Genomic DNA, 24,323 nt, shown 5'->3' with positions numbered 1-24,323 from the left:
ATTATCGAATAAGTCAATATTCATCGATAACCAATATCCGCTCTTGATTTGCTTGCATTAGAGTGTGGCCGGCCATATCGATGGAGTGTTAAGGAGGAGAAATTCGTTAAGCATGATACAAAAATATCTTGGGAAAACGTATTTTTGCATCGATTAAACATAACTTTTTTGGCTAAAATACGAAAATGAGTCGATAAATGTTACATTCGATTTCACCTTAGACGAACATATACGTTCGTGTGTATGTACATATATATGCATGTATATATGTATATACATATGCGTGTTTACCCAAAGTTCAAGTTGTGTATGTGTACATAAATATGTAAATTTATTTTGTTTGTTTTTATTCACAGACTCAGGTTTACTAAGTACATATCTGCCAAACAATATATACACTGATTATAAACATTAATAAATACATATATTTATATATACACAAATATATATATGTGTATGTGTTTGTCTGTATGTTTATATGCGTGAATACCTATGTATATACATGTGTTTACATTTGTATTATTGTACAAAGGTGATGAATCTTTGAGGGTACACACAAATATTAAAGATTTCAGTTGCTCGTGTGTTGCAGCTGCTCACAGTTCGCTTTTGACGAATTAAAGCTTTAAAAGCTACTGCCACTAGCTTAAAAATTACTTTTAATGTAAAGCTTAACTAGACAACGCGATTCCTTTTAGTCTTTGTTCAGATTTTACCGCGCATTGTATTTTTGGAGTTACCGCGGTTTTTATTCAATAATATTCATAGAAGTGACAAAATTCTTAGTCGTCAGTTAAACAAGTTGAACTGACTAAAGTTTACTTAGTACGTATTTGTGTTATAGGATAAGTGAAGCATCGACTAATGTGCACATGTATATCTAACTGTATCTGTTTACTTAAATACTTACGTGCATATGTACATTTACAAATAAATATAAAAAGCTTAAATACTACGGATATATATGTATGTACATATATCCTTATGGGCCAAACTATGTGCTGCACATGTGCAGTGTTCATACAAACATATATATTTGTATGTAGTAATAGTTTATCAATAAGAGCAGAAATATGTATAACCGCATAATAACTGTAACGTATATAAGTACGGTTCAGTAAGTACTTAAACGATTAAAATAGTGACCTGTTCGTGAGAGTTGTACTTGACCAGTGGCATTCCATCCTTGCTATGCGATACGTATGTATGTGTGTATTTACATACGTAAATAGATAAATGTATAAATATATAAGTATTCATGAGTGCATATAGATAAATGTCATTAAATACCAAAATCGTTAACATATTGCTGCTATCGCGTGCACTTTTAGCCAATACGAACACTATTTGAAACATTGTGCGAACGTTTGTTTTGATTGATACTTCGTCACATGTGTGGGGGCTTAACATAGGTCTTATTAAAGTGGATATGTATGTTAGAATGTCTGTAGGTATGTTCAACTACTGAGCTTTTGTCTAGCAGGCATGCTAATGTATGTAGTTAGCAATTTTAAACAATGCCAAATATGGCTTAATATTGGGAAGATAACCTTTAACGACTTTGCATGAATACATTTTTCGATAATTGATTCTTAATTTTAAAAATAGATTGACAGGATACACATTCTATATGTATGCATGTTAACAGTATTAATAGGATTAACATATACATCTTTATATACATACATATAGAGTTATATATGTGAATGTATAGGCACACATATATATAAGTGTGCACATCAGTCCTTATGTATGTATGTTTGTTTATTTAATGAATATTCATTAATTTGTACCAAAACGCTAGAAAAAGGACTTAATTCGATTAAAAAATACCGCTTATGTTTCTACTTTAAACTGATAAGAAGTTAATGCTACTGAAAGCTATTTGAATGTATTTTAAATAAATTTGTGGGATACGTACCTAAAATTGTACAATATTTTGTTTTAGTTATTTAGATTTAGTTAAATAAATAAGTCCAAAGCGGAAATTATATGATTAAATTCGATACAAAAAGTAACTGTTTGAATATACATATGCTACAAGTTTTCAATAAGAAATGAGCAAACATGTAAATAAATACAAATGTGTGTAAATACAAATATACTGCAATTGCATACCCAGTAGGACTTGAAGTAGTTCTGTTTGAATGCAGAAGTAGATGAAAAATATGAAAAGGGTTTTTGTGGAATAATTTCGGAAGTGTGTTATTGTTGTAAGTAGATTTTATAGGAACTTTTTTTGTTTTTGTCAAGTTTTTCCTTCCTTTCTGCACTCTGACAGCTTTTAATTGTTATCTTTCTTGGAAATTTTCATAAAAAATCCTAATTTTAGCAAGTGTTTACTTCTTCAAGTTAAACACAATTTTATAAACAGCTTTGTGTGCTTGGAATTTGAGTAGGTTATGTGTACAAACAACCAAAAAGAAAAAAAAGCATTTTTTATACGCTCAAGAAATTATTGTCTGAACAATCTATTGATTAATGCTTTTGCGTGCTTCAGCAAGACATGTGTTTAAGTACTTTAAATTAAGATCAATTTTTAAAACAAACAAAATAAGTATCCCGCAGTACTGACTAAATAATTGCGAGTAGATCTATTCATTAATTGAGAGTTCAAAGGCATCTTTGATCCAAATTCATAAATAAGATCACCGTTGAAGAGCTGTCAGCTTTAAGAGGATTCTAATTTTAATGTTTTGTCTTTAGATTCAAATAACTAATAAATAAAGCCTCTAAGCTGATAGACTGGTTATATAAAAGCTCAAAATTACGAATCCAAACATACTTTTATACTTTATATACTTGATCTTAAGAAAAAATAAGTCTTCGAATATCATTTTATGGGATTACCACCAAAATCATTTTCCCATTCAAACTTTGGGCTCCGTTCTGCCTGCTCCTTCCATTCTCCTAATTCTTAGGATATAAAATGTATAAATAAAATACATATAAATTGCCTCAAAATCTTAAATTCAATCAGATAGGAAACTAAATCAAATAATCACCTTCTTTTTTCTTTTCTTAAAATAATTGCAATGGATGCATCCTGTGACTATAATAATATTCTTCGTTATTGTTGCCTATTGCGTAAATATCCACTTAGATTATTCGCTTACTTTGTCAGGACTAATTCCATTTGACCGTTGACTGCAATAAAGATTATAAAGTGTACCAATAATGTCTTCGTAAAGCAACAATTTTTCTGTTTTCATACAAAGGAAAATGATGTGTAAAATATGATTATTTTAAAAGTTAGGAGCAAAATAGAATATATAAAATAGAATATACATCCAATATAGTCTAAACACTTAAAGAAAATTCTTTAAAAATATTTCTAAAAACTCTGTAATGTTTAGATGGATGTTTTAATATCTTGCAGAGCATCCTCTAGTCTTATTAACCTTCATGGCGTTTTACATTGGCAAAACTAGTTATAAGTTTTTGATCTCATTTGATGATTTCTTATCATTCGAACGCATTTAGTTAAGGAGTCTCGCTGGTGTTTGTTATAAATACCATAAAACACATTTTGGGTTTATGTGCTCGACTATAATTTAAACAAAAGTTTACTTTTCACTATGTACAATATATCTTCTACAATATATCACACAATTCGTGACAAATTTGTAATTCTCTCTACTCGCTTGACCTGTTGTTCCTATGGCATTACATACATACATATTTGTATATAGCTTTACATATATGTACATAAATACGTAAATAGCAGAATTATCAAATACCTATTTTATTTATTTAAAACTTTGCATTTCATTTGCTGATAACGCTTACTTATAAATATGTACGTATGTATGTGTGCGTACATATATATATATATGCACATCTGTATGATCTGCTTATACATATGTAGAGATATGTGTATCTCTCAACTCTGGAGGGAGAAATTAATTTAATAATAATTAGTTGCTAATTTATATATCTATGATATATGATCTCTCTCTTTTGCTAATAAGACAAAACCGTAAATCAACTCTTAAGTGTGACAAATAGATATTATGTTATTCCATTTTAGGTTTTATTTAAGAAACCTTAGGAAAACATTGTTTGCTTCCTGATAACTTGTTTTTATTGAGCTGCGCACACATTTGTTTACTTATTTAAAGTACAAACATGTAAATTATTATTCATATATATTTATTTATATATTGAATTTAGTGATAAGGCGCACATACACTTGTATTTATAAGTTATGTACACATTTATATTAAGTACAAACCAATTAGAGTGGACCAAAATATGAAACTAGAGCAGTACGATTACATTGTGTGCATTTGAGCGAATGTCGAAATGTATAATATGATGCATTGCTAGTGATAATCGTATATAATGGAATTCTATGAATTAGAAGTAATTATTTGCTCACCCTAATTGGCTTGTTAACAAATACAGATCAATCGATCGATCGATCAGTCGATCGCACAGTGCTTGGGCTTAATCTATAGCGATGAGCTGCGAATTAAGAGCTCTTTTGCTCATAATATTATTTACCCAACTATTGTCGGCTGTAAAAATTACTGCGCACAATGAAGACGCTGTGCGGCAAGTTCCGAATGAACACACAAAGTGGCCTCAAGACGACAGTTTGCTAGATAAAATAATAAGAATAATAGTAGAGCCGGTGACTGCAATGGAAAAGGGGCCCGACAATAATTTCATATTTCGTGTCTTCAGCCTGTTTGGCGATGTTTTAACTGAGCTAGCTCAAGCGCTAGAACTCAACGTGACGCAATCATTTCGTCAGTTTGTTTTGCAAAATATTGAGCGCGCGAAAAGCGAATTGACTAGCGTTGCCAAAAATATTGAATGGGCCTCCCAGGTTGTTAATGATAGTCTTATCGATCGTACACATGATGCAAATCAATGGCAAACAAAGGTCAGCGACAAGCAACGCCTTCTTGATAAGCGACGGCTCTATAGAAGCGCCTGTCACATTGTCGACGATTTGATTGCCTTAAGCTCTGTGCAGCTGCACAAATGCTGTAATGTCACTATGAAACCAGCAATATCGTTCTGCCGAAGTTTTCGTATTTTGTTGGCCAATGGCTCTAGTTATATGGCTAATATGGCTCGAGTGCTCAATCGGCTTAACTTTTGCCTGGAAAACAATTCATCTCATTTCGAATACACGTCGCGATGCCTTGATTTTGTGAATAATGAGATCTCAAATCTCATTGAAGGCTTTGACAATTTAATTAGCAAACTTTTAAGGCTGTTGCACTTAAAAATTTTATACTCCAAATGCTGTATTTCATTGGCTCTGGTCGAAGACACTGAGTATAATAAAAATGTGATCAAGCCTCACTAAATCACTTGTGTTTTATTTTAGTTAACTAAGTCGAGATCTCTCGCGAGAAGGTTCTCTGTTTATTAATAATATATTAATATAATATATTAATTGTAAAATATATATGTATAATCTTTATCAGGACAATGAGCTGCGTTGATCCAGTCAAGTCTATCTCACTCTATATTAATCTATCCTAATCTTACTCTTGAATATGTGTTAAGTTTGTGGAGAAAAAGATCCTGATTTCATTCGCATTTTATTTATTTTGCAAAATGCCTTGGAACACCATTTTATTATACCAATAACCTATCTGAAATTTGGAACTATATAATATAGAAATATTGTTTTCATAACTAGAAGTCTTTTTACAGTTAAGAGAGTAATAGTAGTAGTAGCTTGAGCTCATATATATGCCTTTGACTAGGTGTACAGCTGTAACTATTTGAAAATGAAAAATAGAAAAATATATTCAAGAGTTCCGGGTATCTCCAAGTCAGACACACTTAAACATCCATTTTATTTTTATAAAATATTTTTTATACCTTATAAAGTTAATAAAAATTATTGAGTCTTGCGTCTGACGTGTCAAGAAGAAATAGTTTTTTTCAGAGAATTTATAGAAAATTGCAACATAGAATGTTACTTTATTATATATGATATATAAGCATATAGATTAATATTCTGTTATATTATAAAAACACAGTTTCAAACTTTTATGCATTTGGCTGCGAGGAAAGTCTTCAGGTATGCAATTGTCGTGTGCTTTCACGCTATTTGTCGCGTCTTCTTCAATGTGGGCTTGGCGTCGTTGTCTAAGTGATGAAACTCGTCCGTTTTTTATTTTGATGTCATAGAATATTTCCAGTTCCTCAATTTTAGTGAATAACATTTCAAAGTCTTTCTCGGCGTTTTGAAGAAATTTGCATCGAATTTCATAGCTTCCTAGATAAAGACAGTTAAAAAGTCGTTGAATGCGAAATTCGAGCTGTCGCATGACATATTTGCTCGTTAGCTCAGTCATGGCAAACACGTCGAAGGCAATATCGAGGCCACGTCCGACAGCACATTTGAAGATTTGGTCGGAATAGTGTTTCAAAAACTCCATATACTCCTTGCAGCAGAAAGCATCACCCTTAAAGTTCCAGTTTTCCAAAACAAATCGCTGCACATCGGCGTAGTATGTGAAGGTCTTTTGGGTGGCGAGCAAAATGTTCTGCGTGTATTCCAATGCTTCGTCTATAATCTCGGAAAACATGATGTGAAAGAATTCCATTTCTGCAAAATAGTTGGTTAGCAGCATTTTGACTGGAATCGGTTGCGTTGATGGAATTTGGCGAAGCTGCAGCAATAGCGTATAACTTGAGTTCTTCGCAACTTCGAAGGAAATCTCGGAATCACGCGCGAAGACTCCAGCTACATCGGCTGCTGTGTAGAAAAACGCTGACAACTCGTGTAATTTTCTTCTCTGGTGCTCCGTATTCAGTTGATTTTCATGTCTGAGCGAAAGAACATTCGACATTGTCAGATTTCTCTGAAGATGTTCCCCGAAGTTTCTAATCTGATTTTGGAAAGCTTGCTTGGAGTTCTCTGCTGATCGCATCGCATCATAAAATTGCATGGGGATATACTCCCCTTTGATCGCCTGCGCCCACTTGTCGTGTCTCGGAATGAGCTTGCCTATGTATTCACTTGATTTTATAGGCTGCAACGTGCCTGCAACACATATCAGCAATAAGGCCAGAGAGCCGCAGTGAAAAGCCATTTACTGCGGCGGGGAAGAAAGAGGAAAATCCTTTATTAATATTCAGTTACCATTTATATACAAGAAAAATGAATTACTTAAACTTTTACTCAGATATTGGCGACGTCTGTTGACAAGACACAAAACCAAATGACAAAATATATACGTGGATACAAATATAGAACATATATGCTGTAAGCACCAGTATTAAAGGTCTCTAGATCTAAATATAGCGTTTTTTTCAATTTATTCGGGTGGGAACTTTTTGAAACATGAAAAGCGGAAATAATTGCTGTTAACTTTGTCTAGTCATAAATAATAAATAAAAACATTTTGATAAATCTTCAGTATATCTGAAGAACAGAACTACATTAATATTTAATTAATTTCAATAAAGACATAGCCGATATCTTTTGATATGTCTAAATAGAATTTGTAGTAGCATAATAGACTCCAAATGATGCCATTCTCAAATACCCTAGATTTAAGCAGTTAAATACTCTGTAATGCTGCTGAGATCGACGCATTCATACATAAGGAAAGACAGATGGACGGACAGGGCTCAGCTCGTTTTCTTAATCAAGACTATATACTTTATAGGGTGGATGGCATGTCCTCTTCTGATAAAAAATAAAAATAAAAAAAATTGGAATCTGAATATATCAAAAGTTTTTATCAAAAGAAAAATATAAGTAAAACCAAAGACAATTTGTAAACATCCCAAAGATCATATAATATTATCCCGAACTTAAAATTTCTGAATTTGTACTGCCACTAGTAAATTTTCTCGAAATAGCTCTATAAGTTCTTTATCTACAGATGTAGAATAAATTTGAGCAAAGAGCAACAAGTTTTTCAGTTTTTGCCCAATACAAATTTAAACTTGACAAAGCACAGATACAAGAATATATTTGTGTACTTTAGACTAATCCTATTAAAATATTTATATGTGTTTCATAGATATAGTTTATGTATTTCAGGAGCTGACAGAAATGCAATTATGCGCATACATCAAATCACATTATGTCCGATTTGAATAGTAAGAAAGCCGCCATTAGTAACGCCCCAGATCCGGCCAGAACTTTGGAAACTGTTGACCACGCAATAGCAAAGGAAGATGATCATATACACGATAAAGATAAGGCTGGAAGTTATACCTGTGATGATGATGACGACGATGTTGTCGTTGTTAAATTACTGAAAGGTTGTGAGCCCGAAAACCCCGAAACGACAACATTTTTGGACAATCAATTAGAGAAAATGCATATTGTAAATCCGAAAACTTCTCATAAGTCGCCAAATATGCAATTCAACGGAGGAAAGGCATACCAAAACATAGGGCCTGATCAAGTTCAAAATGACGAACAGGACGAAATTAAGTTTTTGAAGGAGAGTACCGTTTCTCAAAGAATAATAGTCCGAACTGCAGATTCGTCAGCGTCCAGAAACGAATCTGTTGCATCGTGTGGCTCGAAGCAGAGTCTTCCTACTCTACTTAAATCACAATCACTAGACTTATACAATGAGGATTCTGCTGGCTTAAATATTGATCAGCAGTTGCATAACCGTATTCTTCCTAACATTACGGAACATCGGTCTGCTGAGAGCCAATTTAAGTCGATCGACGAGAGCGTGGAACATGGTCAAAGCGAGGGCTTGAACAGATCTACTGGAGAAATACGTCAGCGTCCAACAAACCGCCCAAGCATTGCAACAGCAGTTTTTCAAAGCACAGAATCTCGGCCAATTTATCCGAACGTGCCATATAGTCCATATGGCAGTCCTTACGGAAGTCCTCGGTCAGTACGACGTAGACCCCCATTACGCGAATCCCGGCGAATATCTATTGAGAAATCGGGAAGTTTTCTTCAGCTTAATCAATATAAGCTTATGGATCAAATAGGACAGGTATTTGACAAGTATTTTGTTAACGAAATAATTGCTAATAATAACTTTTAATGACAGGGCTCGTACGGACTTGTGAAGTTAGCTTATTCCGAAGAAGATTCCACACATTATGCTATGAAGATTCTCTCTAAAAAGCGTTTATTGCGGCAAGCTGCGTTTATGCGTCGAGGTCCAAAGCAAGCAACATCGCCGCTTGATCGAGTTTATAGAGAAATCGCAGTTTTAAAGAAACTTGACCATCCAAATGTAGTAAAGTTAGTCGAAGTGCTAGATGACCCAATGGAAGATTCGCTTTATATGGTTTTTGAATTGGTTAAGAAAGGAGAAGTTCTTTCCATACCCACAGACAAGCCATTGTCAGAGGAGCGTGCATTGAGCGTGTTTCGAGACTGTTTACTAGGATTAGAATATCGTAAGTATAGATACCCAATGAGATTCGTTGATATCTTTCAAGAATTATTCCATTTCTTTTTTTTTTGTATATAGTGCACTATCAAAAGATTATTCACGCAGACATCAAGCCTGGAAATTTGCTGTTGACAGAATGTGGACATGTCAAAATAGCTGATTTGGGAGTATGCAATGAGTTTCTGGGTGAGGATGCTACAATGAGTAATGGCTCGACAGGTGGAACGCCAGCATTTCGAGCACCCGAAACACTTGTGTTGGGCAAGGTTTGTAATATGAGAAATATTAGAGCAGTGTATGCTTTACATAAATTTTCCTTTGAATAGAATGTGTACTGTGGTCGGGCAGCGGATGTGTGGGCTTTGGGAGCAACATTATATTCATTGGTTTATGGAAATGTACCATTTATAGCTAACTCCATACCCTTGTTGTATGATAAAATACGAAACGATCCAGTGGTGTTTCCAGGACTGCCTAAAATAAGCGACGATTTGCAAAACTGCATTGTCCGAATGCTTGAAAAGGATCCAGCAAACCGAATAACTTTGCCACAATTAAAGGTACGGAGCAACGATGAATAGAATTATAATTGACAAAATGTATTCCTTAGCTAAACCCGTGGGTGACCAGTAACGGGTCTTATGTCTGTCCAACTGAAGATGAGAACTGTTGCTTGGTACAAGTGGACGATGAAGATATTAATTCTGTTGTCCGCAGCATTCCAAAGCTTGATACGCTCATATTAATCAAAACGATGCTCAAAAATCACTCGTTTGTTAATCCCTTTATGAGGGGCATTTCTGGAAGGGCTCCCCAGCCTGGCGGATCCAGGCTAGAGAAATTTGTCAAGGCTGGTAGATCTAATTCAGCACCTGGGTCTTATCACATGCCACTGGACAGGTAAAATATTTTTTTATTTATTCATTGTTTTCCAAAAAATTATTTCTTTATATTTTTCCAGGGAGCCATCGATGGATAACGTACTTCCGTCGCTGACTGAACATTGTTCTAGCCAAAAAAATGAAGAAACTTAATCAAATGGAAAAAATGTTAATCAAATAGCCAATGATATTAATAATACCAGGGACCGAAAATAACCGTTAATTGTATGCACATTTTAGCTAAAAATCTTTTTTATTAGGGAACATTGTTTAATCATACATAAAATGCAAATTGCGTGTTTATTGATGAGCAATACAATATACCCTTTATAAGGTATCATAAGTTTGTCAGGTGTAAAGCATTAAGGGTACAACTAGAACCCCATAAACTATATATATTATATATTATATTATCGATCGCTTTGGCTAGATTCGGCTTTTTATTGCAGCCAATAATTCTATATAGAAAATAAAGTATTTGCATTGAACCATCATTGTAAGATTAGAAACATATCTCACATATATCCAATGCCATCAAGCATTGGTAATACAAATATATTTCCTGTTTTAATAATAAGTTGACAAAGTCTAACAAATATTTAGCTAATAGCTTTTGGCTCGTTAGAAGCGAGTATTTTGTGGCCAATGCTGATCTTTTGTTATATAAGTACTTAAGCTTTATTAAAAGTCTTTTTTTTTCGATTTATCAATTGTGGGTTTCAACCAATTATTTTGTTGTGTCAATATATATTTCTAGTGCCTTCGTCCATCTACGTCAGAGTTTCATTTATTTACACGTCAGCTTTCTCTTTGTAAACTAATTATAAATTGTTGTTATTAAATATATATTTCTATTTAATATTAAATGATGTACTTCATCTAGGTATAAAATTCAGTCTAATCAAAAGTATCCAAGAAAAAGCAAAAGTTATTGTTTCTGTGTGATATGGAAATGCGGTTTTAAATTTTAAACACTTCTAAGTTAAATAATAAAAACAAAAAAATAATACTTAAAATAGATATTTAAATCGGTTATTGATTATTCCTCATTTTGATATTTTTAAAATTCTGTTTAAGATATTTGTGTAAGTATTTTTTAATTCACATTTAATGGTCCAATAAGCTTAGGAAGCAAAACAGGTTTAAAAACAGAAACAATTTATTTTAAGATTATATATACAGATTAATCTGAGTTTAGCAAATTTCGGTCGTTATGAAATTGTGGAAATTCAATCCAAATTAAAAGTTCAACTTAATATTCAATTGAATTACATTTATATTTTTGCAAATAAACATAAAATCAAAAATTTTAAAAATTTTGTTATATTCAAGTCTGTTCAAAAATTGTACAAACAAAACTTTTCTTTTTTACATGCTCAAGTGCTGACATAAGGTAGCATGCCTAAATTTGAATTGTGATATTTTTAGTATAACTTAGGAATTCTCTAAATTGTATCAATAGGGTGCTGTAGGATCCAACAATTGGGATCACAGCAACTACGTTGCAATATCGTAATTCATAAATATTGGATGAATAGATTTTAGAACATCAGACATGAGTAGATAAATTTATTAAATTAAATTATTCTGTATAATATTGCATTTAATTAAAGCCTATACGCGACTCTAAAATCGACTATTGTCAAACAAATAAAATACAAAAGGAAAAAGAAATATGTATATTTAGAAAAGTGCATATGCATAGCAGAAATGCAGTAATTTGCTTAAACAAATATTTGTACTTAAAGTAAATTAATTATTCATAAAAAATACGCAGAAAAAAGATTCTAATAGCAAATAGTTCAATACAATTTACTTATGAATAAAAATGAATTTTTCAACATTTAAATTTAATTAATTAATCTAATATATGATGCTTGCTTTACGAATTGATCGATTGATCTGTGCAAAATGTATTTACATAAAAAACAGCTTAAATATCATCTTCTAGTCGAGTAGAGTAATTAAGATCGAGTTTTTGTTTCTGTTCATTATTTCCTTAAACAATGCATTTTAAATAATATAGAACAATTTAAGTCAAACTCAAACTGCTACTCCAAGGTTGCGAAATTTTCTATTTTTTTTTAAAACTAATATTATTATTTTTTAAAATAATATTTTTCCAAACGGTTTCGCATTAAAAAACTTATAATTTACAAATTTGAAAACAACAAAAAGCTTTAGACTTTTTAAATAAGTTATACAAGTTTTAAGATAAATTTCCAGATAAGTATATGAATGTTGTGATGCCTCAGCCAAAGGTCCAATGGGCGATGTCACCTATAATAAGTTACCTAAATTATACGAGTCTATTCAATATAATGAAACTATAATTGATAATAAAATTGGTGATAATAATATAAATTGAATAATTTGATTTATTGTAGACCCAGACTCAATCAATGTGAGAAATCCAAATTAAATATTATTAAAAGATATTTTGTGAAATTGTTTTGGGACCAACCAGTGGCACAATCATACAACGAATTACTTTATTTAATAAGCTTAGTAAATAATTTTATTTAGATACATATTAATACTAATGCAATATTTCACATTAGCTTTCACAATTTATTGGTAGTTATTAAACAATTTCAATACTATTAGACACATACTTGTCATTTATGTCGTTCCTCCTTAGACATTGCACAATTTTTAAGTAATACGCCAAGTAAATAAATGCACAATTAAATCTACTACACCGAACGCTGCGTGTTTTTGGCAGGGATCAAATGTTAATCAAAGGGTTATTCATTTTAACAGCTCGATGTCTTGAGTACATGGTACAAGAGATTTCGACACCTGGCACAGCCATCACTTTGTGACCAAAATTGGGGAATAAATGGCCTATAGCTAATTATTTGCATTCATTTTATTGGAATATCTCTCGCCGTCCATGCCGGGATACTCGAAAGCACGTTATACGCCATTGCTATCGACTCATGTCCGGATAGGCCGTGTCAACTCCTCTCATTTCGATTTTTATTCCATGAACCCATGGCAAATGGGAATTCTGGATATTATGTTAGCACGTAAATTTGATTGTTATAAGTATATGGAATAGCAGCTCCGCACTAGATTCAGGTTATATCCTAGTCGCGCACTTTCAAACATAGTTTTATTACCCCTTCTTATAATTATTATTATCTTATGTAATCCCCAAATAATCGGCATGTTCGGATTGTTCTACTTGGTTTAAGTTTCTTTAATGTTTTGCAGATAGATAACAGAAGAATTCCAATATTAAAGATTTCGGCTGGACTTATTCAATTTGCTGACTGAAATTCTATCTTTAGTTTCTAAACGTTAATAATAGTCGAGGTTTTTGAAGCACCCGGTATATTTTGTATATATATATTTTTTTCAAATTGAATTCTATATAATCCTGTTAGAGCTGATGATCTTGGAAAGTACTCGCTATGTACCACTTGGCAGACAACTTCTTACGTGATCTTCTTCGAAAAAGCATTCAACTTTGTATACACCTTGGCTTTCATATATTCAGCAAAGACAAGTGTTAAGTAGATATGCAAATTTTCAACTAGATATGCATCATTCAAACTCGCAAATACACAATTACAATTGACATCGTCTATTCAAACCCCACCACTAAAAATGAAAACTTTTTCAAGTAATGACAATATTTGCACTGAACGTTAAGGAATTTTGGCGATTGGGACCGGTATCGGAGAGAAAAAAATCAATTTTTTTAAAATATTCAAGAAACTAAATGCAAAGTTTGAAGCTTCAAAGATGTGCTTTAATGATGAAGCTCGATAACGCTTTTAATTGATTATATCGAAACGGAAATAGTTACCGATCATTTGAAAGAAACTTGCTAAGCTGGAGCTATACAAAATTATAGCTAGCTCATATAGGTTCTAGCATACGTACGGCCTGACGGACAAAGAGACAAGCTGGATCGATTCAGGTTTTCGCCCTGATCAAGAATCTGTCACGCCTTCTTCTACGTGAAGCAAAAATTATAACGAAACAATTACACCCTGAATTGCCGTTTTCAACGTGTTCAGGCTATGAAAAATTTATTGGGTAGATAAAGCATGAGACAAGATTATTAATTGATTTTACCAGTTGGCTGCTCATGAATGCTTCTGGTACTGTCTATAAATGATCAGCGCATATCGAAATAGGATATTGCGTAAGCAGATCGTGGCTCTATAAGTATATATTATATGTGCTACAAAGAAGTTTGTATGATGGTAAGATTTCTAAAAATCATTCTCCATAAAAGTTGGGTGCACATTATTCTCAGAACGGGTTTGCCGATCCAATGGAGTCTAATTTTAGGGAATTTGTTGATATAATTTGCGGTGAACCTTCAATTCAATTGATTACATTGAGCATATGTTACTGTATTAACAACATTTTGTGGTTTTGTTTGTTTGATATCTCGCTTTATGTATTAGAAATTTACTTTTCGCTAGTTTAATCACATCAGATAATATTCTAAGAGTATTATTGTTCGACAATAGTAACATATTGAATGTATAGAACTTACCGAAATATCAAATTTTAATTTAAATTTTAATCAATTGCGTCCCTAATAATTAATCATATGAGAATAGCAATAATTTATACATGACAAGAAATTATCAGAGACATTGTTTCAATTTTGTGTATGAAAACCAAACGTGTTTGGTGAGAACGTTGTATAACGAAATCTAATTAAAGTAATCGATTGCGCTTTAATAAATTAGATATCGATAACTAGACGACTCGATGACTCCATATTATTTTGATACAGCTGTGGAATTTAAGCGAGATTAATGAAAGCCGAATTGGTTTAAAGTCAGATGTTTATAGAATTATCTTTAAATATCGTCGATTTTATAGTAAACTAACTAATAGCCATGGGTACGTATTACATTACGCACTACTAAATTGCTTGAACATACAAATAAATACCGAATTATGTTTGGTGTGTGGGTGTGATGTGAACTTTAATGTTTTTTGGACAAATGTATCTGAAAATTGCATTTCAATGCATTTTTGTAAATGCGTAATTAAATATAGACAAGCACATTAATTAAATAATACTCATTTATCTTGAAGGTTGTAATGACATTGATTCTATTTCAAAACTGGAAAAGGACCTTGCTCTTTTAAAGGAAGAATATAATAAGCTTCAGCGCAGCTATGTGGAATTGGAACGGAAATATAATGAAGTTATTGTCTCAACATCAGATCTTGAGTCTACAGGAGAATTTAGCAGTTTTGTATCAAGACTGGCCCTGACGACGGCCTCCTTGTATGGGCGCTCGATATATTCCGACTTGAGCATTAGGACCAATTCCAATGGGACAATAATGCCGGCACATAAATTCGTACTGCATGCCCGGTCGGATAAATGGCGTAACGAGGCATTAGCCAGTGCCAAAGAGTTAGACTGGAGCGACTTAGACGAGGATATAGCCACAGCTCTGTTACGTTGGATTTATACAGATATTATTGACTTGCAGCACGATCGATTGACCTTGGGCCTATTGAGAGTGGCGCATCGTTTTTCCTTACCTGGACTGCTCGGGCTCTGTGAGAGAGCATTGGTGGCTTCAGTAGGCGTACGATCGTGTGTGCGATTCTATTGTGTGGCCGAAGAAGTGGGTGCAGCTAGCTTACTTGAGTACTGCTCGGGCATTATATCCACGCACTGGGATGACTTGACTGCACAGGATTTCGAACACATGTCTGGACCACTTCTCTATAAAATGCTTAAAAACAAAACCAAATATCCCCTACACTCGGCAGTCCGACTATTGCGCGAAGATGTCGTTTGCTTGTGCCTTGCTGAAAACAACAATTCGGTAAGTGGCAAAATTCGCACTGTACGTAATTAGATTAATCTCATATATAGAGTGTTTTGAGCAGAATATTTGACAAATTTTCGACTTTAGTTTTATTTATCGCTTGTGCCGATATTCCCTAAGAGAGATAAGAGTTGACCAAACTATTACTGGGAAAGATTTTTTAAAAATTTAAAAGGGATAACCATTATAGTCTTTACAAATTAATGGGTCTTGATGTACGACTAAAACGATTTTATTCTTGAAATTGAGAATATTTTTTGTAGGCCGAGATGGGATATTTTGCTCTAATTATCGAATTAATTTCTTGTCAAAACTATAGTCTGATTTTTATTAAAAAATTTAATTTTATTGATGAATTTATATAATTTTATTATAATAATTCAAGATGTATTTTCTTTTTTAAAGACTGCTAATCTGTTCTGGTATTTACTTCTACTGCAATATTAGCTGAAATACACAGTTCTTATTATAAACAATTAAGAAAACTCAGACAAATGCATTTACATTCAGTATTTATTGAAGAATCTCTCAAAAGACTTCTCAAGAAAGGTGAACACACGTAGCTTTAACAACAGATAATCAGCGTTTTAGTTATTTTTTAAATGCAACAATATTCAATGTTATAAACTTTATCTTCAAAATGTATGTTATGCTTGATAAAGCCGACTGGGCAGCATTTGTATTGGGTTTCTTTATCACAAAAGGCCATAGCAGATATTCATGGTTAAAATTATCACAACAACTTTTAACTTAAAGCCGAACACGTTACATTTATATATATTTAAGTGTGAAATATGAAATTACATATTGCGGAAAAGCAAAAAAGCGCTGAGTAAAACAATCACGCTTATTAGTTTCCTATCAACAGTAAAATACTTCGATGAGTTGCACAATTCGCCGCGGCAGTAGCAGTGCACGATTTTCGATCCTGCGAAGTTGTTAGATTGAATTTCTGTGCATTCTTCCTTATACACCTCCTGCACCAAGTGCTCCTGTTCCCACTGCCTGTTGCGAAATACCTGTAGAACCAATATATTTATAGTTATTTCATAGATTTCAAAATGTACTTTATATTCTGATTGTCAGTTAACCTGAGTTGTGTTTTTTTGCTGCGCACAACCTCTTGTGATGGTTTCTTGCTCTTGTCCATTTTGAAGATGTAGAGTTGATATCGTTTTCAAACACATCGTCGAATACGGACACTGGATGACATAAGCAGAAGATTGCTCGAACTTGGAGCACAACGGCGTAACAATTGTTACATTGTCAACAAAATACTTCTCCACAGTTACTGAACATTTGTAGCATAGTAAGACTTCCCTCTCTGAACAGTTGGCTGAAAAGTTCAAATTAGTGAATCAGTTAAAGTAATATTTTTAAATTTATATAGGTAATTCATGGTGATTGAATCTTAGTTTTTTTATTATTATATGTTATTAACCAAAGTGTCCCTGATTATTGTGCATTTACAATTTAAGAACATTGCCAAAAGATAATAGAGTTATGTTTGTCAATTTTCGTATCCAAATCGATTTTGCGTTTCGTACATTCAAATCAATGCGACATATTTTTTAAAGCGAAAGGAAAAATTAATATATCGATTTTACGCAACTTAAAAATAAATATCTATATCTTATATTTACATATAAATTTGCAGATAAGTTAAGTTGAGGAATGTGTACATTCACATTCATTCGACCTATTAGGCAGGCACGCCCACTGTCACCCTGAGGATATATTTTTACAGTATGAACTTCATTCTTACAGTCTTAGAACAACAATCCATTAATCAAGTAGATTATTTTTAAAAAGATAAAGAAAACTTGTTTTTCTTTATCAGTTTTAAAAGTACATATATTTTGGTTGTCTGTAAGAATGCAGTAAGCCTATACGCACGATTACTTTTTTTATGGATAACACTTGTATAATTATGAGCGCGTGCATTAGCGAAAAACTGTTGATTTAATCAGCTTTAATAGCTTATTTACTGATAGTAAATAGTAAAGCAATAGAAACTGAATGGGGCGTATACGCGTTTATAAATAAGACTTCTTGAATCATTGTCGACATTATGAGTTCATTTTGTTTATTTTTGCATGTTATCTTCAATCTCTTATCTTCAATAATATTTTATTATACAATATTGTATACACAATTATTATTGATATATATATATATATATATATACGCACAATAACATGTTGTTTTTGCATCTAGAACGAGCTGTTTTGAACGGTTTTGTTCTTATCGTTCGGTGTATACTTATATACTGTCAATATAGAATGCTGTATTTTATATTATAATGTACAGATATACAGGTTTTTTAACATCTTAATATTAATTCCCATCTCCCTGCTCGATTAAAGCTTGAAGGCTTGAATAAAAAAGTTCTCATGTCTGAGTAGATATGTAAATTATGGGATTGCGTACAGTGGGTGCGTGGCAAATGAGGAAATGCTCTATCATCCACAGTGATATAGCTAAGTTCATTAAATAAATTACATTGTGACCTACTCTAAAGCGTGGCTCCAAAGATTTTTTTTCTCCCAAATTGAAATAGGCTACTTGATCAAATCTGTAGAAGCACTCTGAGCGGGTATTCTGCAACCGGTTCTCACTGGCTTATGATAATTAGTATTAAAGTATATGCACTTATCAGAAAGTGTCGCTACATGATTATATTAGGATACGACCTTACGCATTCTACTGTTGCATATGTGTTAAAATATCTGCGTGTTACTTAATAATACCAAAAAATACCAACCTAAATCTAAAGCAACAGCAAGTAAAACAACGCCTTGGAACAGGTGGTAAGCGAGACCATGGTTGTGTGCCTTCCAGTCCATCATTATAAATATTTAGTATGTAGTGTATGGGAACACTCAATCATATGTGGTGTGCTTTGAGATAGACTTATGAACGGTCTTCACATATGTGGGTATTAGATTTTAGTCTGCTGGGTTGTTTATATATATTTTAGTTTTAATATCATAACGCGTATATATTATGTCGGTATATACATATGTACTATGTGTAATACATACAAGTTTCTCCTACGATACGGTCACACAAGACGTTGGCCCATTCATTAATACATATGCATACGTATAAGGAAATGCGAACAAAAAATTGATAAATGCTTAGCAATTGCCGGTATTGGAGAAAGTTTTGCTATTTCGATTTGTGGCTACAAAAGAATATATCCATGCACGCTTTGTGTGTGTGCGTAACTAAATTCGCCAATATGAAAGTGTGTGAAAGTAGATCACATTGAATTATAGTAATTTCTTTAGATTATTCCATTTCCTTCCTAATTTTATACAGTGGATTAATCATTTTCGCATAAATGGGACAATACTAAAATCACACACGACAACTGGGAACATTGACACTCGTTCCATCGGGCGAAAAAATTATGACTGACGACTCTCAATGCAGAAGGCGAGGTAACGCAAACAAATTCGTCGCTTTCAGATGCGCAGAGCATTTTTGACGTCACAACTTTACATCTCTTAGGGCTGCACAAGCAAGAACAGGGTCTGCATTTCAATGTGGTATTAATTATCCATATAAACTATAATAAAATAAAGAACTACATTTAAATATTAGATTTATTTGTTTCAAAGTCAAGCTATATATATATGTTTATATATATATATATATATATATATATATATATATATATATATATATATATATATGTATGTATGTATACATAAAAATAAATTATTATAAATTATATATATTTCCTATCTTAAGCACTTACAATTTAAATGTAATTTTCTTTTACTTTAGATAACGTCTGTGATTCTGTCTGAATAGAGTTTTATTTCGAAATGAGAGCGGAATCGCCTCCAAGCTAAGAAGCAGAACAGCCGCATAGACCATAAATTTCTTATTATCTCGTTTGATTCGATGATTGTTATAAAAAAAACAGAGCGTTGTGTTTGGGGGTGCCCGGCTACAGATACACTGATTATTAGCACTTGTGATGCACTTAAGCAAATATCTACACATGCAGACGTAATTAACGGTGTTTTTCGTAATCTAATGAGTTGAGCACTGATTCTTCGATTTGAGAGTATGAAAATTTCCAAAAATATTCGTTCTATCTATAAAAATCCCTTTTTTCTTTCCATAAATGGAATCGTTCACTATTTTTGTACACTTAAGGAGACCCTAAAGCTAAAGTTTATGAATCTCAAGCCAAAAATCAATTCCGTCATCAGGAATATATTTATTTGATAAAGTCAACCTAGCCAAATATTTGCAATGAATTTAGGTTTTTCGATTTCTACACTCAATCAATCAATTTACAAAAATCACATTTCATTTAAAAAACTAAAAAAATGTATTTAGAAAAGTCACTCATTCAGTCGCGGTCATGCTGACAACAGACAGACGGCATGTGTAGATCATAAATTTAATTTAACGTAGTAAAAAAATAAATTGCATTTACCACACATTTTAATGTTCTTTATTTGTTTTTTTCCAGTTGCCTGAACTGGTGAATAGTTTGTCTGAACATGGACAACTACCATTACAGATGGCTTTGTCTGCAAAAAGTGTTCAAATTGCCCAGACTCTTGTTAACAATGGATCTGCTAATGTGAATGCCTACGACGCCAAAGTAAGTTATAAAATAAGTATAATAAATCATATCAATTAATATACTTCGAGCAGGGATGTACGCTTCTTATAGATGCTGTAAAAAAAGCTGATAATTTTGCAGCAGACTTTTTATTGAATCACAACTGCCTTGTTGATCTTGTGTCCAGGTAAGTGCCATAAGTTCTAACTAAAATAAGGAATTAATCAAGTGCTTAATTTTTTAAGGCCGTCCTCCGATTCCGCACTTCATATTGTATGCAGCTATGGAGAAATTGACGAAAATCCCGAAAGCTTTTCACATATGATTGATATCGGCAAGAAAATATTGCAGCGCAAGGCTAACGTAAACCTTCAAAACAATCAAGGACAAACCCCGTTGCATATTGCAATCACATGTCAAAATAAATCTATGGTGGAGCTATTACTCGATGTACCCAATGTTGACATTAATTTGCGTACCAAGGATGAAAAGTGTCCTCTTGAATTAAGTTTAATTCCCTTCAATAAGGAGAGCATCAACCTCGCTGCAAAACTTCTAAAGATGGGAGCTAACCCGAATCCATTAAAATCTGACACAAACGACAACCTGCTGCAAGTCCTTACCAAAGCTGGAAGTGATTTTGAAGAGGCTGCAATATTTTTAACTGATTTTGCCAATCTCGACCATCTTAACTTCGCTGGTTTCTCTGCCATTCACATGGCTGTCCAAAAGAATATGCCTAAGCTTGTGACGAAGCTTCTTAATGCAGGTGCTACGCCCAATATACAAACGGGTTCTGCCAATATGAAATCGCCCCTACATATAGCTGTCGAAGAAAATGCTCGGGAAATTATTGAGACGTTCGTTAGTTTCAGTAAAAACGACTCGGACAAAGTAGATTTTAACTGCAAGGATGTTAATGGTGATTCGCCACTGAGCTTATGCTTAGCTCTTAACCACATTGAATTGGCACCAATACTTATCGCTGGCGGTGCTGATGTAAATGCGAGAAATGGACAGGATTTGACATTGTTGCATCAATTTATAATAAACGGCGATAGCGAGAAAGCAGTTTTTCTCCTGGACCAAGGCGCAGAAATTAACGCGGTTACAGGTAATATATATGCTAAGTAATTTTTTAATCAGACATTCTAGTTTGTCTAGTCGTTGAAATGATTAATGCAGATGGTCTTTAGTAACATGAGAAATACATTGTATTGATATTTAGTAATTGAGTTTGCAATTAATACACGATAATTGAGGTCTTGTAATATAATACGTGATATTATTATTATTATAAGGTTTCAAAACAGTAGTTATAGAACTGTTATATTTATTGAAGCTTATCTTAACTTTTTATCTTATCTATTTTGTTGAATACTTAGGTGAACAAAAGTCTGTCCTTCAACTGGCTATAGACTCCCATTTACCCAAGGTTGTTGACGTATTGTGCGTTAAAGGCGTGGACCTTAGTACACTGGATAATTCACGAGATTCACCTTTATGGACTGCTTTGGAATTGGGATTTGAGGATGTTGCACAAATTCTAGTTCGCCATGGGGTTGACACTGATTGTTGGAGCCAAGGACCTGAGGGCTGCCAGCAGACACTGTTGCACCGGGCAATTGATGAGAACAAAGAGGCCACCGCAATGTTTCTCGTTCGCAACCAATGCGACTTAGACTCGCCGCGTCAGCCTGGTCCAAATGATGAGGGTGGTGATGAAGCCCGAGACAAAGCCTCGCCTTTACATCTCTGTTGTCAATGGGGCTTAACCAAGGTTGTGCAAGCACTGATAGATCACGGTGCCAATGTGAATGCTGTAGATGTTGAAAGCAAGACTCCAGCACACGTAGCTATTGAAAACCAACATGAAGATATTATTAATATCCTTCTGTGCCATCCCGGAATAGATCTGAAGTTGCGAGATAAATCTGGTCTGACGCCTTTTGCCACTGCTCTGGCCATCCGTAATCACAAAGCGGCACAGCGCATACTCGAGAGACTTCCAAATGCAGCTGAAATAATGGATAATCGTGGCCGTAATTTTCTGCACTTAGCAATATTAAAAGATGACCTGGAAAGTGTTCTCTTTTTATTGGCTATTCAAGTAGATGTCAATTCACGTGTCCATGACGCCTATCAGTCAACTCCACTTCACCTAGCAGCTTCATCAAAAAATGAAATGATTATACGAAATTTAATATTGGCTGGCGCTAGAATCAACGAACGAGATGCAGTTCAAAAAATGCCACTACATATAGCTATTGAACGTGGAAATCTTGCTGCGGTTTCAGCCATGATCCAAAATAATGCCGATTTCGACGCAAGTGATGCTGACGGGAACAATGCCTTACACCTTGCGGTCCACGGGGGTCAGCTGGCTATAGTCCGAGAGCTGCTAACAGAATCACGAATAAATGCGGAGGCAACCAATGCGAAGGGCCGCAATCCGTTGCATGAATTATGCCGCGTTGGGGAAGACAATTCGGGTGCTGCTATTTGTGAACTGTTCCTTGAATGTATGCCGCAATATCCGATTAATGTTCCCGACATGGACGGCAACACACCGCTGCTTCTCTCATACATGCGAGGACAAGCGCCACTTTGTAAAGTTTTGGTAAAAGTAGGTGCTTGTCTTGGAGCCCAAAACCGAGAGGGAATCAATATTTTTAATTACAAATTAGCAACAGATCAATTACTTACCAAATTGTTGGACCAATTGCCCCAAGAGTCGCCATGGGCGGAATCAGAGTTGTGCCAAGAGTGTGGCTTAAAGTTTGCACTTATCTTAAGAAGGCACCATTGGTAAGTAATATCGAACACTATTTTTAATTAAAATTACTTTGGAAGCGCAAGCAAACTTATATAATTTCTTTATTAAATTTCCACTTCAGTCGACATTGTGGACGAGTTTTATGTTCTAAGTGCTCTAACAACGATGTGCCGATTTTAAAATTCGGCAGAAATAAACCAGTGAGAGTTTGTAATGTGTGCTTTGGTGTGCTCCAAGGAGGCAGCTAAAATAATATGCAATACGCTGTCTTGCTTTCGGAACAATAGAAAAGTATTTGGTATGTATATTATATCTTCTAATTCAACTTTAAATTGACTGAAACGGACGACGTATATCAAAAAAGAAGAATCAATACATATATAAAAAAGACTTGTTCTAACGCGATTGTGTGTAATATCAGAGCTCTATTAATAAGTGCATTGAAAACAAATTGCCCGGATTCATCGCATTAGGTGTCAAACCCGAAATGCTCATTTTTCAGTCCGTAATGAACCAATAAAGGTGTTGTATTCAGTCAAGCAAAATAGCTCGTTGTACGGGTATAGTGACATGACATAACTAAGTACTTTTATATAGTTATACAAAATACCAATTCAGACTGCTTAATTAACATATTTCTGTTTACGTGTTTTGCAGATTACCAAGGCAGTTTAAACCAACCGGACTATAAGCATCATAGAGATATTATATTATATAATACATTAACGAATATGATTATAAAATCCTATATACATATACACATAGACACTTTTATCGTGTGTAACTAATATGTTTTTCTGTATTACTACTGTCAATAATTGAGTTTTTTTTCAGCGCACACTGTAAATCGTATGTAAATAATAAACAAAAGAAAACTGACATTAATAA

The 24,323-nt window shown here is 33.6% G+C and overlaps 4 protein-coding genes across 6 annotated transcripts; 2 read left to right on the top strand and 2 right to left on the bottom strand.

The window, feature by feature from the left end:
• Positions 1–608: 608 nt before the first annotated feature.
• On the top strand, positions 609–10,772 carry LOC111598544 (calcium/calmodulin-dependent protein kinase kinase 1). The gene is made up of 7 exons (XM_023313836.2): positions 609–825; positions 8,027–8,954; positions 9,012–9,366; positions 9,441–9,628; positions 9,689–9,922; positions 9,973–10,262; positions 10,324–10,772. The coding sequence occupies exons 2-7, from the start codon at positions 8,070–8,072 to the stop codon at positions 10,394–10,396; spliced, it is 2,025 nt and encodes a 674-aa protein (XP_023169604.2). The 5' UTR covers positions 609–825; positions 8,027–8,069; the 3' UTR covers positions 10,397–10,772.
• On the bottom strand, positions 5,979–13,922 carry LOC111598610. The gene is made up of 2 exons (XM_030225756.1): positions 13,691–13,922; positions 5,979–7,070 (listed from the first exon to the last, which is right to left on the bottom strand). The coding sequence occupies exon 2, from the start codon at positions 7,065–7,067 to the stop codon at positions 5,979–5,981; it is 1,089 nt and encodes a 362-aa protein (XP_030081616.1). The 5' UTR covers positions 7,068–7,070; positions 13,691–13,922.
• Positions 13,923–14,987: 1,065 nt separating this feature from the next.
• LOC111598529 (rabankyrin-5) lies at positions 14,988–24,270 on the top strand. Its single transcript, XM_023313814.2, has 8 exons — positions 14,988–15,118; positions 15,317–16,065; positions 20,564–20,698; positions 20,752–20,846; positions 20,905–21,773; positions 22,045–23,467; positions 23,557–23,733; positions 24,093–24,270. The coding sequence occupies exons 1-7, from the start codon at positions 15,115–15,117 to the stop codon at positions 23,681–23,683; spliced, it is 3,402 nt and encodes a 1,133-aa protein (XP_023169582.2). The 5' UTR covers positions 14,988–15,114; the 3' UTR covers positions 23,684–23,733; positions 24,093–24,270.
• LOC111598531 lies at positions 16,596–19,519 on the bottom strand. 3 transcript variants are annotated; one of them, XM_023313816.2, is made up of 4 exons: positions 19,113–19,519; positions 18,833–19,024; positions 17,160–17,404; positions 16,596–17,087 (listed from the first exon to the last, which is right to left on the bottom strand). In XM_023313816.2, the coding sequence occupies exons 2-4, from the start codon at positions 18,915–18,917 to the stop codon at positions 16,869–16,871; spliced, it is 549 nt and encodes a 182-aa protein (XP_023169584.2). In that variant the 5' UTR covers positions 18,918–19,024; positions 19,113–19,519; the 3' UTR covers positions 16,596–16,868. The 3 variants fall into 3 exon arrangements, with proteins under 3 accessions (XP_023169584.2, XP_023169585.2, XP_023169583.2); XM_023313817.2 differs by having other exon boundaries at positions 18,833–19,021; positions 19,113–19,518; XM_023313815.2 differs by having other exon boundaries at positions 18,833–19,519.
• Positions 24,271–24,323: the final 53 nt, after the last annotated feature.

Source organism: Drosophila hydei, unplaced genomic scaffold (genome assembly GCF_003285905.1).
Source record: "Drosophila hydei strain 15085-1641.00,03,60 unplaced genomic scaffold, DhydRS2 tig00008139-arrow-pilon, whole genome shotgun sequence".
Taxonomy (NCBI): domain Eukaryota; kingdom Metazoa; phylum Arthropoda; class Insecta; order Diptera; family Drosophilidae; genus Drosophila; species Drosophila hydei.
This window is presented reverse-complemented; position numbering and strand designations above follow the sequence as displayed.

Excerpts from the sequence above, each read along its gene's own strand:
- LOC111598531 (XM_023313815.2), bottom strand. The coding sequence starts at position 18,917 with ATGATGGACTGGAAGGCACACAACCATGGTCTCGCTTACCACCTGTTC. Across the intron at positions 17,405-18,832 it reads TGCTGTTGCTTTAGATTTAG|CCAACTGTTCAGAGAGGGAA; the intron begins GTTGGTATTTTT and ends TGAACTTTTCAG. Across the intron at positions 17,088-17,159 it reads AGCAAAAAAACACAACTCAG|GTATTTCGCAACAGGCAGTG; the intron begins GTTAACTGACAA and ends TTGGTTCTACAG.
- LOC111598610 (XM_030225756.1), bottom strand. The coding sequence starts at position 7,067 with ATGGCTTTTCACTGCGGCTCTCTGGCCTTATTGCTGATATGTGTTGCA.
- LOC111598544 (XM_023313836.2), top strand. The coding sequence starts at position 8,070 with ATGTCCGATTTGAATAGTAAGAAAGCCGCCATTAGTAACGCCCCAGAT. Across the intron at positions 8,955-9,011 it reads TTATGGATCAAATAGGACAG|GGCTCGTACGGACTTGTGAA; the intron begins GTATTTGACAAG and ends TTTTAATGACAG. Across the intron at positions 10,263-10,323 it reads TATCACATGCCACTGGACAG|GGAGCCATCGATGGATAACG; the intron begins GTAAAATATTTT and ends ATATTTTTCCAG.
- LOC111598529 (XM_023313814.2), top strand. Across the intron at positions 16,066-20,563 it reads TTGCTGAAAACAACAATTCG|TTGCCTGAACTGGTGAATAG; the intron begins GTAAGTGGCAAA and ends GTTTTTTTCCAG. Across the intron at positions 23,468-23,556 it reads ATCTTAAGAAGGCACCATTG|TCGACATTGTGGACGAGTTT; the intron begins GTAAGTAATATC and ends TTTCCACTTCAG.